At 32.0% G+C, this 15413-nt stretch overlaps 1 protein-coding gene across 7 annotated transcripts in view; it reads right to left on the bottom strand.

Annotated features, from left to right (window-relative positions):
- Nucleotides 1–1367: 1367 nt before the first annotated feature.
- LOC127705231 (uncharacterized) overlaps nt 1368–15413 on the bottom strand; it is a 180571-nt gene continuing 166525 nt past the window's right edge. For all 7 annotated transcript variants that reach the window (XM_052209554.1, XM_052209556.1, XM_052209552.1 and 4 more), the window contains 3 exons: nt 13210–13533; nt 9389–9688; nt 1368–7085 (listed from right to left, as the gene is read on the bottom strand). In XM_052209554.1, coding sequence (XP_052065514.1) covers nt 6751–7085; nt 9389–9688; nt 13210–13533 — 959 coding nt within the window. In that variant the 3' untranslated portion in view covers nt 1368–6750. The remainder of the gene's footprint in view (nt 7086–9388; nt 9689–13209; nt 13534–15413) is intronic.

Below are 15413 nucleotides of genomic sequence, written 5' to 3' on the forward strand. Positions count from 1 at the left end.
TTTTATGTTAATAGTCCTAAATGTAAAGCTTTACTACAAGTTTCACATAAACTTAACATTATCAAAGAAATGAGGCCAATGTCAGATAAACCAAACAGGAAATACACCTTACAATTATTCTATACACTAAATATAGGTGACCTATGGCTTATAGTATTGGAAAAAAAGACCAAAAAACAAAAATTAACTTTAACCAATGAACCTCGAAAATGAGGTCAAGGTCAGATGACACCTGCCAGTTGGACATGTACACCTTACAATCATTCCATACACCAAATACACATGTATAGTAGACCTATCGCTTATAGTATCTGACATATTGACTTGACTACGAAAACTTAACCTTGTTCACTGATCCCTGAAATGAGGTCGAGGTCAGATGACAACTGTCTGACAGTTATGAAGACCTGGCAAGAAATAAAATACTAAATATAGTTATCCTTGTACGCATAATAAGAGAGAAATTAACATAACAACAAATCTTCAATTTTTTTGTAAGCAGTCACTGAACCATGAAAATGAGGTAAAGGACAATGGATATATGGCAGACGGAAACTTCATAACATAAGGCATCTATATACAAAGTATGAAGATTCCAGGTTTTCCCACCTTCCAAAATATAAACCTTTTAAGTAGTTAGTTAACGCCGTCACATCACTATTCCTTTGTCCAGCTTTCTGCCACAGAAGTTGCAGGCTTGACAATAAACATATTGTATTTATCAGATTGTTAACTGAATTGAATTTTTGTTGAATCATTTGCCAACTATATTGAAATGTTTCACTGAACGAAACCACAGTGAATTAATACAAATTTTAATGGGGACTTTTTTGGAGGGAGTGGTCTTGTGAAAATATCTGTTATTTCATGTCGCCACAATATCACTACCATGTTTGATCCCTATCAAATGCAGATGTAGGTTTTCACTCATCAAAACCCTTGATGAATTCGATGATTTAAAACATTTGCTATCTGGGACGATTGTTTGATTAGGGACCAATGATATTTTGTCGCCGCAAAGGAACCTTTATTTTCATCAGGTCTTCTTCATCTTTGAATGAATGTTTCTACTGATAAACATGAGGTTTAACCAAAGTATATCCCTTTCATTGTTCGAAAAAGAGCTTCTAGCTACCGGTTTTTGGTAAGCTTTGTGCTGCTCAGTCTAGTTTTTTATGTTGCATTTTGTAAACTGTTGTCTGTCTTTTGGTCGTATTTTTTTGCCATGGCATTTTCAGCTTGTCTTCGACTTATCATTTTGAGTATCTTTCACCTCCTTTTGATTTTGTGAATGGTTAGACTGTCACGTTCACTGTGTAGATGTTGCTTTGATTTCTTGGCACAATCAATAAGAACAAGAACATGTATGTAGTTTTGTTTTTACCTTTAAGGGAAGTAGAATGCATTAACAGTTTATACATATATACAAGTATAAGACACTACTTTAACACATATAGTGCTACAATAATCACATAAACAACAACAAACAACTGTATCATAACATATTAAATTTGTAAATTACAAAGTCACTAGGTATTCAAAAATAAAACAGTTGCACTAATACAAACAGTTTGAAGGCAAAATGTATAAGCATTGAAAAAAGTTGACGAATTTATGACAAATCTGGCCTTAGGATTTTATATACACGTTTGGGGTGATTGAGTACAAGGGGAAAATTATCAAGCATGAAATCAGACTATTATTAATGTTGCAAAATCATATCTGACAAAATCTAATCACTATTGAATATTTTTGAATATATAAACATGTTCACATAAAACCAATAGAAATAGTTAATAATGGAATAAAGGAATAAGTGGAAGTAAATGACATAACTATGAAACACTGTCCCAGGTTAGGGGAGGGTTGAGTGCTCACAAACATGTTTAACCACTCCACATTCTGTATGTGCCTGTCCCAAGTCAGGAGCCTGTAGTTCAGTGGTTGTCGTTGGTTCACGTCTGTCATATTTGTTTTTCATAAATTGTTTTGTTATAAATTAGGCCGTTAGTTTTGTCAATTGAATTGTTTCATATTTGTCATGTTGGGGCCTTTTATAGCAGACTAAACGGTATGGTTATTTTCTCATTGTTGAAGGCCGTAGTTGCCTATAATTTGCTTACATCCACTTTATTTGAACTTTGGTGGATAGTTGTCTAATTGGCAATCATATCAAATCTCCTTATTTTTAAATACAAATTTTGATATTGGCGATGAAAGGAAAAGGGGGTTAAATTTTGTAAAACTGACAATGAATATTGAAATTTGAATTTTTCACACTCGACTCCTCTAAATAAAACAGACGTACAACATAAAAAATACTCATAAAAGATTCCAGGCTTATGATTCGAACGTCATTGTGTTCTTCGTTTATAAAAAAGTAAAATATCAAAAATTCTGAACTCCAAGGAAAATTCAAAACGAAAAATTCCCTTATCAAATGGCAAAATCAAAAGCTCAAACACATCAAACGAATGGGAAACAACTGTCATATTCCTGACTTGGTTCAAGCATTTCCTTATGTAGAAAATGGTGAAGTTCAAGTAAACCAGGTTTTAAAGCTAGCTAAGCCTTCCACTTGTATGACAGTCGCATAAAATTCCATTATATTGACAACAATGTGTGAACAAAACAAACAGGCATGCTAGATAAAAATGTCAAAAATAGGGGTACTGCAGTCAACATTGTGTTATAATCTTAATCACTATAAAAAAAAAGACAAATATGTCAACAAAGAAAAACAAAATGGCATATAGACCAAAGCACATAGGCAAAAAAAGACAAGAATACGAAAATGACCATAGCATAATAACACAATGGCGGGATGTTTAAGTACTGAGCCACACCAAAAGGGTATTACCAAAAAAGGGCTTAACAGTAAAAGTAATTTACAAAGACAAATAAAAGAACACTACAACACGTAATTAGGATGATAAACAACGTCAGTGACTAAAATCTATACTTCAAGACCATCATGTATTATTTGTGAAGTTGAATATGTATCAACAAGGTCTTGGTATCTTCTGAAGAACTTTAGCAAAAGAATCATCAGTGACGATCGAATAAAAATGTTTAAAAGGCAAATCAAGCAGGAAGTTGTATAGCATTGCGCTAAAACACCACCAAACAACACATGGTGCAGATAGTCTGACTTGAAAGAGGCCAAACATTTGCTTGGTAGTAGGTTTTCAAATGTTTTTGACATTTGATATGTTCTCAAACACTTTCAAATATTTGAAAATATAATATAACCAAACAATTATCACTGTTCTGTTTGGATTTAAAATCCTTTTTTCTGATGGATGAAAGATAAGTTCATTTGACAGAACAGATGCGTTATGTCAAAAACATTCGTTGTGAAATACCATGTTATGTTAGCAACAACTATATTTACATAATAAGAGCATATCGTTGCATTTTTGTTCAAAACCATATTTATGAAGAAGCATTTTTATTTACAAATGTACATATAAAAGTAGCTGTTTGATAAACACAATACACAAGAAGCTAATGTCAAAAAATTCAGAAACACCTTAAGGACAAGATTCGGTCTCTGAATTAGTTATTTCATATGTGCATACCTTATTATTCTAAGAGATCTAAGAATTCAACTTATACTGAATATAGAACACTCTTTTGAAGACATCTCTGAGGATGAACAATTTAAAGTGCTTATCTGCAAATATCCTAGAAAAACTGCTAAGTTTTTGAACGATGCATTTAATAAAAGAAAAAACATTTTGTATAGGAACAATCAAACATGAATTCTAATTTTGTCCGCTGTTAAATGATTATTATTTTATATGTATAAATGTTTAAAGTGACTTATAGGTCCAAAGGGCCGGGTGTTGTCACATGTAGTTAAAACCGCTTATTGAAATATTGTTTATTGTTATAAAACAAATGTCACTATAATAAACAATTTGGTATTGGTATATATTCATTAGACTTAAAATTTAGACCTAAATTTACTATTAAGGTAACATTTAACAGCTTTAAGAGATTAACATACAAAGTTAGGAATGAACTGAAATTGATAATAACCTAATTGCAGCTATGTAGGTCATTCAAAATTTTTCAAAATAGTACATATAGTATATTGTATTAAGTTATGACATTTCCTTTAGGTTGCACTTTGTAAATACAGCTGTTTCACAAACCACGCCTCTTTTGGGATATATACTATTGATAGATGTTTTGTTTACCTACTGGTTCCCAGATATGATATCCATGTTTCATCTCAAAAAGACACATCTTAAGAACTTAACCAGTATAAATACACATGTATAGCGGCCAAATAAAATTCTGAGTAGGACCAAACGTGTAGGGAGAGGAAGTACATAATTTTATTATGAGTTTAAACTCTTAGAAGTTTGAGGCATATAAATGTTCAAAATATGCCGCACAGCCTTATGTTTTGACCTTTGAAAAAAATAGTAGTAAATATGAACTTTCCATTCTTGGATATAATTGTTTACGAAACTTCATAGTAAAAGTGGTACAGTTTAAGCTGTAAAAGAAGTTCATATGAGAAATTGCATTGTATATATTTACAGCAGTGCAACCTTTGTAAATGGGGAACAAATATATATGGATACTTGCATACACATTACAGGAAGAAGAATAGTGATAGCCATCTATTTGCAAACAATTTCAACCTAGCAGTTTATCAGGTTGATCTCGTCCTGACATCTAAATGGTATTACATGTATTTAACTATACAATTATATAAATATATCAGTTTTACAAAATTGTTATAATGTAAACTTTTAGCTTTTTATTGGAAAGTAGAATACTTCTGCTACATAAATATGGGCTGTTTTTGACAATACAATAGATATAAGAAGATGTGGTATGAGTGCCAATGAGACAACTCTCCATCCAAGTCAAAATTTATAAAAGTAAACCATTATAGGTCACAGTACGGTCTTCAACACGGAGCCTTGGCTCACACCGAACAGTAAGCTATAAAGGGCCCCAAAAAATTACTAGTGTAAAACCATTCAAACGGGAAAACCAACGGTCTAATCTATATAAAAAAACGAGAAACGAGAAACACTTATGAACCACATCAACAAACAACAACTACTGAACATCAGATTCCTGACTTAGGACAGGTGCAAACAAATGCAGCGGGTTTAAACGTTTTAATGGTACCTAACCTTCACCCTTATTCTGAAACAATAGTGTAACATCACAACATAGAAAGACACACTATAAAATATCAACTGAAATAGCTTAACTCAATCAAAGGACATATTAACACCATTGAACATACACTTTACAAATAAATTTGACCTATGACACAATGTAAATACAAAATAAATAAACTAAGGGAAGGATAATAAAAGTAACATGTTATATCGGTAAGAAATGTTAAATAATTAAAGAAAAACAATATGCTCGAACAAAAATACCATCCATTTGCAATAACTTTAAACACAGGTAAATGAAAATAATTTTGTTGTTAGGTATACCTGTACAGTACCAATAGAGAAAGGAAATATTTTTACAAAATAAATAATTTAGAATACAAAATAAATAAACTAAGGGAAGAATAATAAAAGTAACATGTTATATCGGTAAGAAATGTTAAATAATTAAAGAAAAACAATATGCTCGAACAAAAATACCATCCATTTGCAATAACTTTAAACACAGGTAAATGAAAATAATATGCACATATATCGGGTACTAGCATCATTAAGTCATGCTAAATTACTGAAATCTTCACAATATTAGCATTTGAGTTAAATTTTAGACGGTTTTCGTCTTAAATGGAAGTGGCCGCATACGTGTTCATTCTTAATATTTAATGATATTTTGAAGTTGTATTTGATGATAATACATAACATATATAAAGGTTGAGGGTGAACACGGATGCGGCCACTTTCATTTTTGACAAAAACTATCTGAAAAGTGACATATTATGGCATATTTGAAAGATTTTTCATATTTAAGCTTGAATATGAGCGTCTGAAATGACTAAATCAGTTCAAATCTTTCACACAAACTAATTGAATCGACTGAAATAGACACTTAAGTATTTAAAAAGTGTACAAAATCGTTCATCAGATGAACCTGAAATTTGAGGCCAAAATAGGCCCTTACCGGACCTACTCCTTTAATTGTTTTCTGAACGCAGCTGATTTACCCAGTTGCATAGCAAACTTTAAACTAAGTTTACTTTACAAGTTTTTTTACCATCAACGGTTAGATGCCACTGCTTGTGGATGTTAAGTTCTAAGGGGTATCATCAGCTCAGTAGTCATGAAATATCATGTGTGCAAATTGTCTGTTTATGAAATTTTGAATGATAAAAACACTAAGGTTTGTTCGCCTAGGCGAACGTGGCCTAAGTAAACTGTAACAATTACTGGTTTCCAATAATTCAATAAAAATACATGAAAATTATTTTCTTTAACAAAATATGTCAAGACTGTTTCATCATTATCATATCTGTTTAGGAACGAACACTCATAAAGGGGATTTGTGTTTAGGAATGAAAACTCATAAAAGGGGTTAGTACATATTTTAGCTTTTTTCCTTGCCATGCATGACACTCACACATGAAATATGTTTAATATAAAAGATTTTTATCACTAGTATATTGTGATTCATTCACATTGATGGTTTAAGTGACCAAATCATTGAAAATTGGATTGACAAAACCTCCTCCTATTCATTGTTTACAGGTGATTTGTCTTTGCTGTGTGTAAAGTTTTTTTTCTGAAAGAAATTATATTCATTTTATTTCAAACATTTATAAAGGATTCCCATATCTGTGGGCGTAACTTCTGTCTTTTCTATTTGATCTGCTAGATCTGAATAAATTGAGTCTTTTCGTAGGGCTTTGAGAAATTCATTAAATCCCCGTTCATTTTTACGCAAAAGCATGTCCATTAATGTCCTGTTCTTTTCCTGTGGGGATTTACCAGATTCTATCTTTTTTCCATCATCAACTGACACTACCTCTCTTGATATTAGATGATCTACTATGCTTTCATGTTGTATATCAGTGATGACCTTGAGATAATTCTTCTGTAGACGAACTTTATACAATGGAACATTCCAGTCTGATAAGCCTACAAAATATAAAGAAATTTTTTTTCTTAAGTGCTATTGAACTTTCCTGACTAAAGACGAAGGTAAATCCAGAAAAGCGATTGAAATTTATAACGTGTTGTTTTCATTTTTTTTACAGCACTGTGTTGATACCTCTGCTGGTGAACTATCAGTCCCTGAGGGTACCATCAGTTCAATAGTCAGTACTTCAGTACTGACATGATTTAAAACAAACCTTTCTAAAATTGTCTGTTTATAAATTTTAAAATTTTGAAGAAACTAAGGTTTCATATCCCTCAAGCAAAGTTGACCTGAGATGGATTTGGCTAGATTTAGGTTCTTTTTAGGTATATAGCTCTTCAACTATTTCGGTTTTATTCATTCTTGGCTTTCAAATATTCAGTTTGAGCTCTCCTGGTGAAGGTAAATCACAGAAAGCACTTCGGACACATGAAATTTATAACATGTTTTATGTCCGTTTAGGTTTGTGAATATTACAATTAAAAATTGATAGACATGTGCAATGTAATATCTCACGAATAAGCTGAATATTCCTATAGAATTTAATGTGGATAGATCTTATTTTTCTTTAAGCAATTTGCATATATTGCATAGATTCATAAATTTCTAAAACCAATAAGCATCTGACACAGATCTGAGCAAGGTAATCTAATTTCATAACTAATTTGAGTTAAAATCATACAAACGCTACAGGACAAATACCAGTCAATTTCAGTTAACTATGATCTCAAACAGTGTGACCTCAAAATCGCTTTTCTTTAAAGGATGAGATAAAAAAAAAGATGAAAGAGCGAAAACAGCCAACAATACTTCAGCCTTGTCACTAACTTCAACAAAAAATGGAAGATGTCTGATATGAGGAGGAATACTTTCTTACCAACTTGTCATGTCAAAAACTTTTAATAAGATGTATCTATGATATCGTTAAAGAAGAATTGAAAACGGATTTTAAGCTTACAATAGTTGGAATAAATCCATGGTCATCTTTGGCATTGATACTCCATTGCAGTCAACCAAATTATAATGACAACCACATTAACCCCTAAGAGATTGTGAACTGCTTTAGTGAACTATATGAATCAAGAACAAAACATTTTAAACATTTGAAACAGAAGAGATGCGGTTTGATTGCCAATTAGACAACTCTCAACCAGAGACCAAATGTCTTAGAAGGTTAGAAAGTTGTATTTTAGTAAAATAATATGTCTTTGTTGTTACAAAGCTTTACGACAAAAGAGATGATTTCAGCCTTCCAATTGGGAACTTTCCATTCTATGTAGCAACATTCCAGCTACGTCTGCATACAGAGTATAGATCTCCCTGTTGATACGATATTCCAGAGCTTCTGTTTTCTATCATGATTTCCTTGAAAGAGAGTTGCTGCTCATAAGGAAGCTATTAAACCAAGAGTTCCAAATGGTGAAGTTGAAATCATCCCTTTGTAAATTTTACGGATGCCACCACGAGTTGGTTGACCGTTTGGAATATCTGTTTCACAGATGACCACGGATATGTTTCAATTGCCGTAACTACAATCTCATCCCCTTCCCCCGAATGTGACCTACCAAATTAAACATATCACCGGGTTTGTACTGACATGAGCAACACGACGGGTGTCACATGTCAGCAGGATTTGCTTACCCTTCCAGAGCACCCCGTTTTTTGGTGTGTTCGTGTTGCTCAGCCTTTGGTTGTCTATGTTGTTTTGTGTACTGTTGATTGTCTTTTTAGCCATGGCGTTGTCAGTTTATTTTATGAGTTTGAATGTCCCTTTGGTGTCCTTTGGCTCTCTTTTCCTTGTTACTTTATCAAACAAGTTAATACGTATATAAATATTTATTATGTTAACAGAGATGGCTTTAATTTTACAAAAAAACCTCCCGAGTTTATTAAGTCCATTTGAATTTTAAAGCACTTGACACTATAAAGATATTAACAAATTATTTTCTTGAATTTTCCTAAATTGATATCTAATGCTTTAATCCATTGATATTTCAAGAGTTAATTTTTTGTTGTTGATATCGAGACATTGTTGCTAATATAAAAGAACTTCGGATATGTCTTTTAAACTAGATGTTGTGAAGATGTGTTAATGTGAAAAAATTCTAATCATGCAGTGATATTTGATATTCTAATGCTTCAAACAATATAAAAACAAAAATAAATCCCAAACCAGCTGGGGTACTGTTGCACACCTCTATGTTGAATGACTAAGTTAAAAGAACATCCAGTTATACCAAAGTATTATAATTTCAGTATAAACCTTCTTTGCTTGTGATTATAATAAACCCTTCAGCCTTACCTTCATTTTCAGCAGATACTAATGTTGTACTTGGACTTATTTCCTCTGAATAATATTTCAAATCATTAGCGATATCTTCATATCCATAATTACGTAATCCATCAACAAAAACATTGTAAGCAGGTTCTCTACTTTTAATGACAATTTCCAGCAATGCTTTGTTCTGATCATCTTGTCCAGCATGTTGTTCAATACGGCGTCGGTCATCTACTGATATCACCAGATGTGTCATCATATGATCTAAAATTTGACTGATTTGTATATCCCGTATGATTCTGTCTGCATTATCTCTGATTCTATCTGTAATTGTAGTAATACAAAATTTCGTTTAGTATGTAAATATAAAAAAGAAGATGTGGTATGATTGCCAATGAGACAACTCTCCACAAGAGACCAAATGACACAGAAATTAACAACTATAGGTCACCATACGGCCTTCAACAATGAGCAAAGCCCATACCGCACAGTCAGCTATAAAAGACCCCGAAATTCTTTCATAAGCAAAAAAACCCCCAAGTTGACTTAAAATGTCAAAATTATTATATTTTTTATTTAGTTAGCATACTGCATATACTGATTTCTGGAAAGTTGTCTATTGATGTTTTGTCTTAAGTACATTTTTCTTTGATTAGTTTTATTGTCTTTGAACTAGCTTTAATTAACAGTCAGTACTCTCAGATCAGTAGTTTATGCCTTGAGTGTTTCTGTTAATTTTTTTGATGAGTTATGTTTGTGCTTTTTTATATTTTGTTCTTATAAGTTGCTTTTACACCACTATCCCAGATTAAGGGAGGGTTAATTTTCAAGATTATTTCTTAATATAGCACTGACAATATCCATCTGAACAACAAAATCTAATGTTTAAGTTGAAATTGATCTTTTTGTATCTGAACTACTATTACTAAATCCAATGTATAATATGCATCGGTCTTTTTTGGGGAAATTTTTTATACATATATCTAAATAACCAATACAATTGTTTTTACCTGATACGCACCACTGTAATACATAATCATTATCGTATATCCACTTCACTGACTACTATGTGCTGATTTAACATTGAAAACTATATATAAGATTGAGAAAAATTCGTAAGGGTTCCGCGGAACCCAGTGTATCGCCTACTTTTGCTGTTAGTCGCAGGCTCAACAAAAATGGGGAAAAATTTATTAAAAATTTTCCTCTAGATACTATCTTTTGATTGTAAGAAGTTCTGTTCAAGTTAAGTAAAAATCAAAGAAGGTTTATGAATCTAATAAATGTTTTAAAAACTTTAACTGCAGACTGTACGTAATGTTAACTGGAATAAAACTAAGTCCATTTATAAGTAATATACGGAAAAACAGGAAATAAATTTTTACAAAATTTCCTTCTAGATACTAGCTTTTGATCATAAACAAGCTTCTGTCCAAGTTTGGTACAAATCCAGGATAGTTTAAGAAAGTTATTAAAATTTTGAAAGCTTTAACCACAGAGTGAATGTAATGTTAACTGGCAGAAAAACTGAGTCCATTTATAAGTTAAATACGGATAAACAGGATTTTTTTTTTAACAAAATTTACTTTTGAATACTATCTTATGATCAAAAACAAGCTTCTGTCCAAGTGTGGTACAAATCCAGGATAGTTTAAGAAAGTTATTAAAATTTAAAAAACTTTAACCACAGAGTGAATGTTATGTTGACTGGCAGAAAAACTAAGTCCATATATGAGTAAAATACGGAAAAACAGGATTTTTTTTTTACAAAATTTTCTTCTGGATACTATCTCATGATTATATACAAGCTTCTTTCCAAGTTTGGTACAAATCTAGGATAGTTTAAGAAAGTTATTAAAATTTGAAAAACTTTAACCACAGAGTGAATGTAATGTTAACTGGCAGAAAAACTAAGTCAATTTATGAGTAAAATAGGGATAAACAGGATTTTTTTTTTTACAAAATTTACTTCTGGATACTATTTATGATCATAAACAAGCTTCTGTCCAAGTTTGGTTGAAATGCAGGATAGTTTAAGAAAGTTATTAAAATTTGAAAAACTTTAACCACAGAGTGAATATTTGTGGACACCGCCGCCGACGGAATGTAGGATCGCTATGTCTCTCTTTTGCGACTTTTGCGACAAAAGTCGCAGGCTCGACAAAAATGCGAGTTACAATTTGAATTTGAAATTTTTGATGTGATTGACAAAAATTTGAAATTATGCTGTAATATATGTATGGATTATAAAAGGATAAAGCACATGTGGTGAGTTCTAAAGTAGTATGAAGTATGTTTCATACTATTTTGGACATTGATATCTGTCAAAGCTCGCAAAAAATATTCACCAGGGAAATGGAATTATGATAAATGCAAACAAGTTCTTAACTTTTAGTACAATATATGGCATAAGGTAGATACTAATTATAAATCAATGCATTTTAATTAGCTGGTTTGATAAGTACATCATATAAGAGAAGAAAAGGGTACGCTAAGGGACTTTTGGGCCCTAAAAATGAAGCATTACAAGAATTAGGACATATTTAGCATCTATTAACATATTTTTGTAAATGGGAAGTGTTGAGCACACAAAAAAACTGCAAAACTATTTACATAACAGTTGTTAATTATTTAGAAAACATTGCGGTAAATCATTAAGTTATAATTTACATATGCTCTATATTTGCTGGTCTAAAAACTATCTACAAAATGACCGAAGCCTTTATATTTTTTATCCAAATGTATAGAATGGCATATTAAGTGATGTAACAATTGTAGTAATTGTGACGTCATCTATTGAAAGCTACTTGTTTATGATTTTTAACAACCAAAAAGTAAATATAGACTGAACTGAAATTTTACATTTAAAGTTAAAATGACACGAAAAAAAGAAGATCAAAATAGGCAATAATCGCAACCTGTCCTTAAGTATTAATTTCAAGTTCTTAAAATATAAAATATAACTAATAAACATATATCGAAATCTGTTTACTTTTTGTAATATCTTACTAGTTCAATACTTAATGATGGATTGACAATTAAATAGAGAAAATGGATTTTTAAAAATATATAGTCTTTTATGATGTGTATTACTATTTAGTACAAAATGGTTGGTGTGAGAGCCTTTGATCTTGGATCATCAATATTGGTCATAGGACGGCTTAAACTTCAAAATCTTTTCCCAGTAACATAATCATATTATAAAACTTGCGCCACACCTACAATACTGAGCCGTTTTCATATTATGTAGACATATCCAACTGCAATAGCATTTGACAAAAAAATATGAAATAAACACAACCATTTTTCCTAAATCATTAAAATCTAATTGTTGATGTACATTGGTTTTGGAATATTATTTATATTCATACGAAAATTTTCTGACACATAAATATGCATTGAATTGACATAAACCAAAACTTATCAAAGGAAATGCACGTCATAACGAATGGAAAAAAAAACGGAGTGCAATACTTCACAAGAGGTAGTCTCCCAATACTACTATAACATTTCAAAGAAAATGAAATTAAAAACCCAAAAAAACCTTAAGAAGAAGAAGCAAAGATATATAAATAGTTTTAAAGAGATTCGTAGATGATTCAAGATGCCACCTGTATACTGAATTGTCTGAAAAGCTACTGAACAATACTGAGTTGAATGCAAGTGAATTGTTTTAACATAACTGAATGAACCGCAGTGGATATGGCTGAAAATTGACTGGGAGACTGAACATGACGGAATAATCAAATTTCAGATTAAGATTCCTTTACGAATGCTACCTATTCCGTAAATAAAAAGCTACTGAAAAGCTTCCATGCATGTTTTCTGTCGCAGCATATTATTACCTGTAACAATTTCCACAGCTCTTAATGTTCTTGCATCTATGTTCTTCACAACCTCCTCTAAACAACGTACACCTTTTCTTATATTAACTAAAGCTTGTTTAATGACCCGTATTGTAGGTTTTACTGATCTGTCTTTTCTCCAAGTAAATAAAACTTCCTTATTTTGGGCTGTCAAATTGGGACTACATTTGTCGATATTTTCTAAATCCGCTATGGACAATCCGAGTTCTGTTCCAAGTTGAAAAACCATTTTTCCAATCTGTGGTGCTAGCTTGTCTAAAATTTCGTCTGTAGGGATACAATCTAATATATCGTCTGGAATTCCTATAAGAGAATTCAGATTTAAATAATACATGTAAGTGAATAATTTTACATGGACTCATGGACATTAGTCTAAAAGGAACTTTTTAAACACCTTGTCCTTGCTTTATTAAAACAACAAGATTTCCTGAATCTCGATCAACTTTTAGTGTCAAATGTTATTTACTGACTCGATTCTGAACATACGTTTTTCTTGTAATCGCATTCAAACTTTTTGCAAATTATACATTAATCACTATTCAATCAGGCCGTAACTCACACTGCCAGAAATCCAGAAAATCTTTTCCTTCAAATGATGTTTTAAACAATCATTATATTTTCTAGGACTGGTTTTAGCTGACATGAACAACACGATGGGTGCCTCATGTGGAGCAGGTTCTGCATACCCTTCTGGCGCACCTTAGATCACACCCAATGGTTAGTGGGGTTCGTGTTGCTTAGTCTTTAGTTTTCTGTGTTTTGTTTTGTATACTATTGTGTTTCTGTTTGTCCTTGTCTTATTTAGCCATGGCATTGTCAGTTTATTTTCGACTTATGAGTTTGAATGTCCCTCTGGTATCTGTCGCCCCTCTTTTTGAAAGTGCTGTTTGTAAAATGCTTATCACAGAATGCACAATTATTATCAGCGCAGTTAGCTTTTTAGCTGGCATGATTCAAAACAAACTTTTTTGTTGATATGTTTAGAAATTATTATGGAAATAAAGTTCCCTCAGGCAAAATGGACCTTTCAAGGATTTTTCTAGGTCCTTTTTAGTCATACTGCTTCCCTTGTAAACAGCCTCTGAAAATTTACTTTCTTCACAAACAGACTAACAAGTGCACACTACCATGTGTTATGAGTGAATGACAAGAAAGCAAAGGGGCATTCATGATCACTAGCCAAATCATTGGTCTAGTAAGAGTAAAAAATAATGACAAAGTGATTATAAGAAAAAACTGCCCATAAATTGACAAAACATCACTGTCAATATTAGATCCTGTTTATGTTTTTCCTAAACACAACGATTAACAAACACAATTCATGTTTATGCTTCTGTCAACTTAATTTCTATGAGAGTATGTGCATTACTTGACAACATATGCAGTTTCTATGATTTTAAACTGAATGTTACTGCAAGACATTAGTTAATAAGAAAAATGAATAGACGGACACAGCACTATAGCCAAGCCCACACTATGTTTGACCATGGGTTAATAAAGTCACTGTTAAGCATGATTTCTGTTGACAGTACAGTAAAACAACTAGAGGCTCTCAAGAGCCTGTGTCGCTCACCTGATTCTACTTTGGTTTTGGAAATCATGTAAAAATAGATTAAAATCATAACAGATACCCTAATAATGAGTGAGGCCAAATTTGGTTTAATATTGGTCCTGTAATTTAATAAAAAATCCTGGTGGCCATCTTGAACAGTAAATCAGCAACAAAGTAGCAACACTTCATCAGCACCTCATAAGAAACATTTATGCCATGTTTTGGTTTCATTCCATTCAGTGCACTTCTAGAAGCATTTGTATGTATTTCCCATAGGGTCTTATGTTAAAGAAATTCCCCCCATTGGCGGCCATCATGGATGAAGGATCAGCTTCAAAGTAACAAAACTTAGTCAGCACCTCATAAGGAACATTCATGCCATGTTTGGTTTTAATCCATTCAGTATGTGGTTCTCTAAAAGAAGACATTTGTATGTATTGTCCATAGGGTCCTTTGTTAAACATTGTCCCCATCTAGCAGCCATCATGGACGAAGAATCAGCTTCAAGTAACAACACTTGGTCAGCACCTCAAAAGGAACATGCATGCCATGTTTGGTTTCATTTTATTCAATGGTTCTCTAAAAGAAAACATTTGTATGTATTTCTCATAGGGTCCTATGTTAAACTAAG

Source organism: Mytilus californianus, unplaced genomic scaffold, assembly GCF_021869535.1.
Source record: "Mytilus californianus isolate M0D057914Y unplaced genomic scaffold, xbMytCali1.0.p SCAF_6, whole genome shotgun sequence".
Taxonomy (NCBI): domain Eukaryota; kingdom Metazoa; phylum Mollusca; class Bivalvia; order Mytilida; family Mytilidae; genus Mytilus; species Mytilus californianus.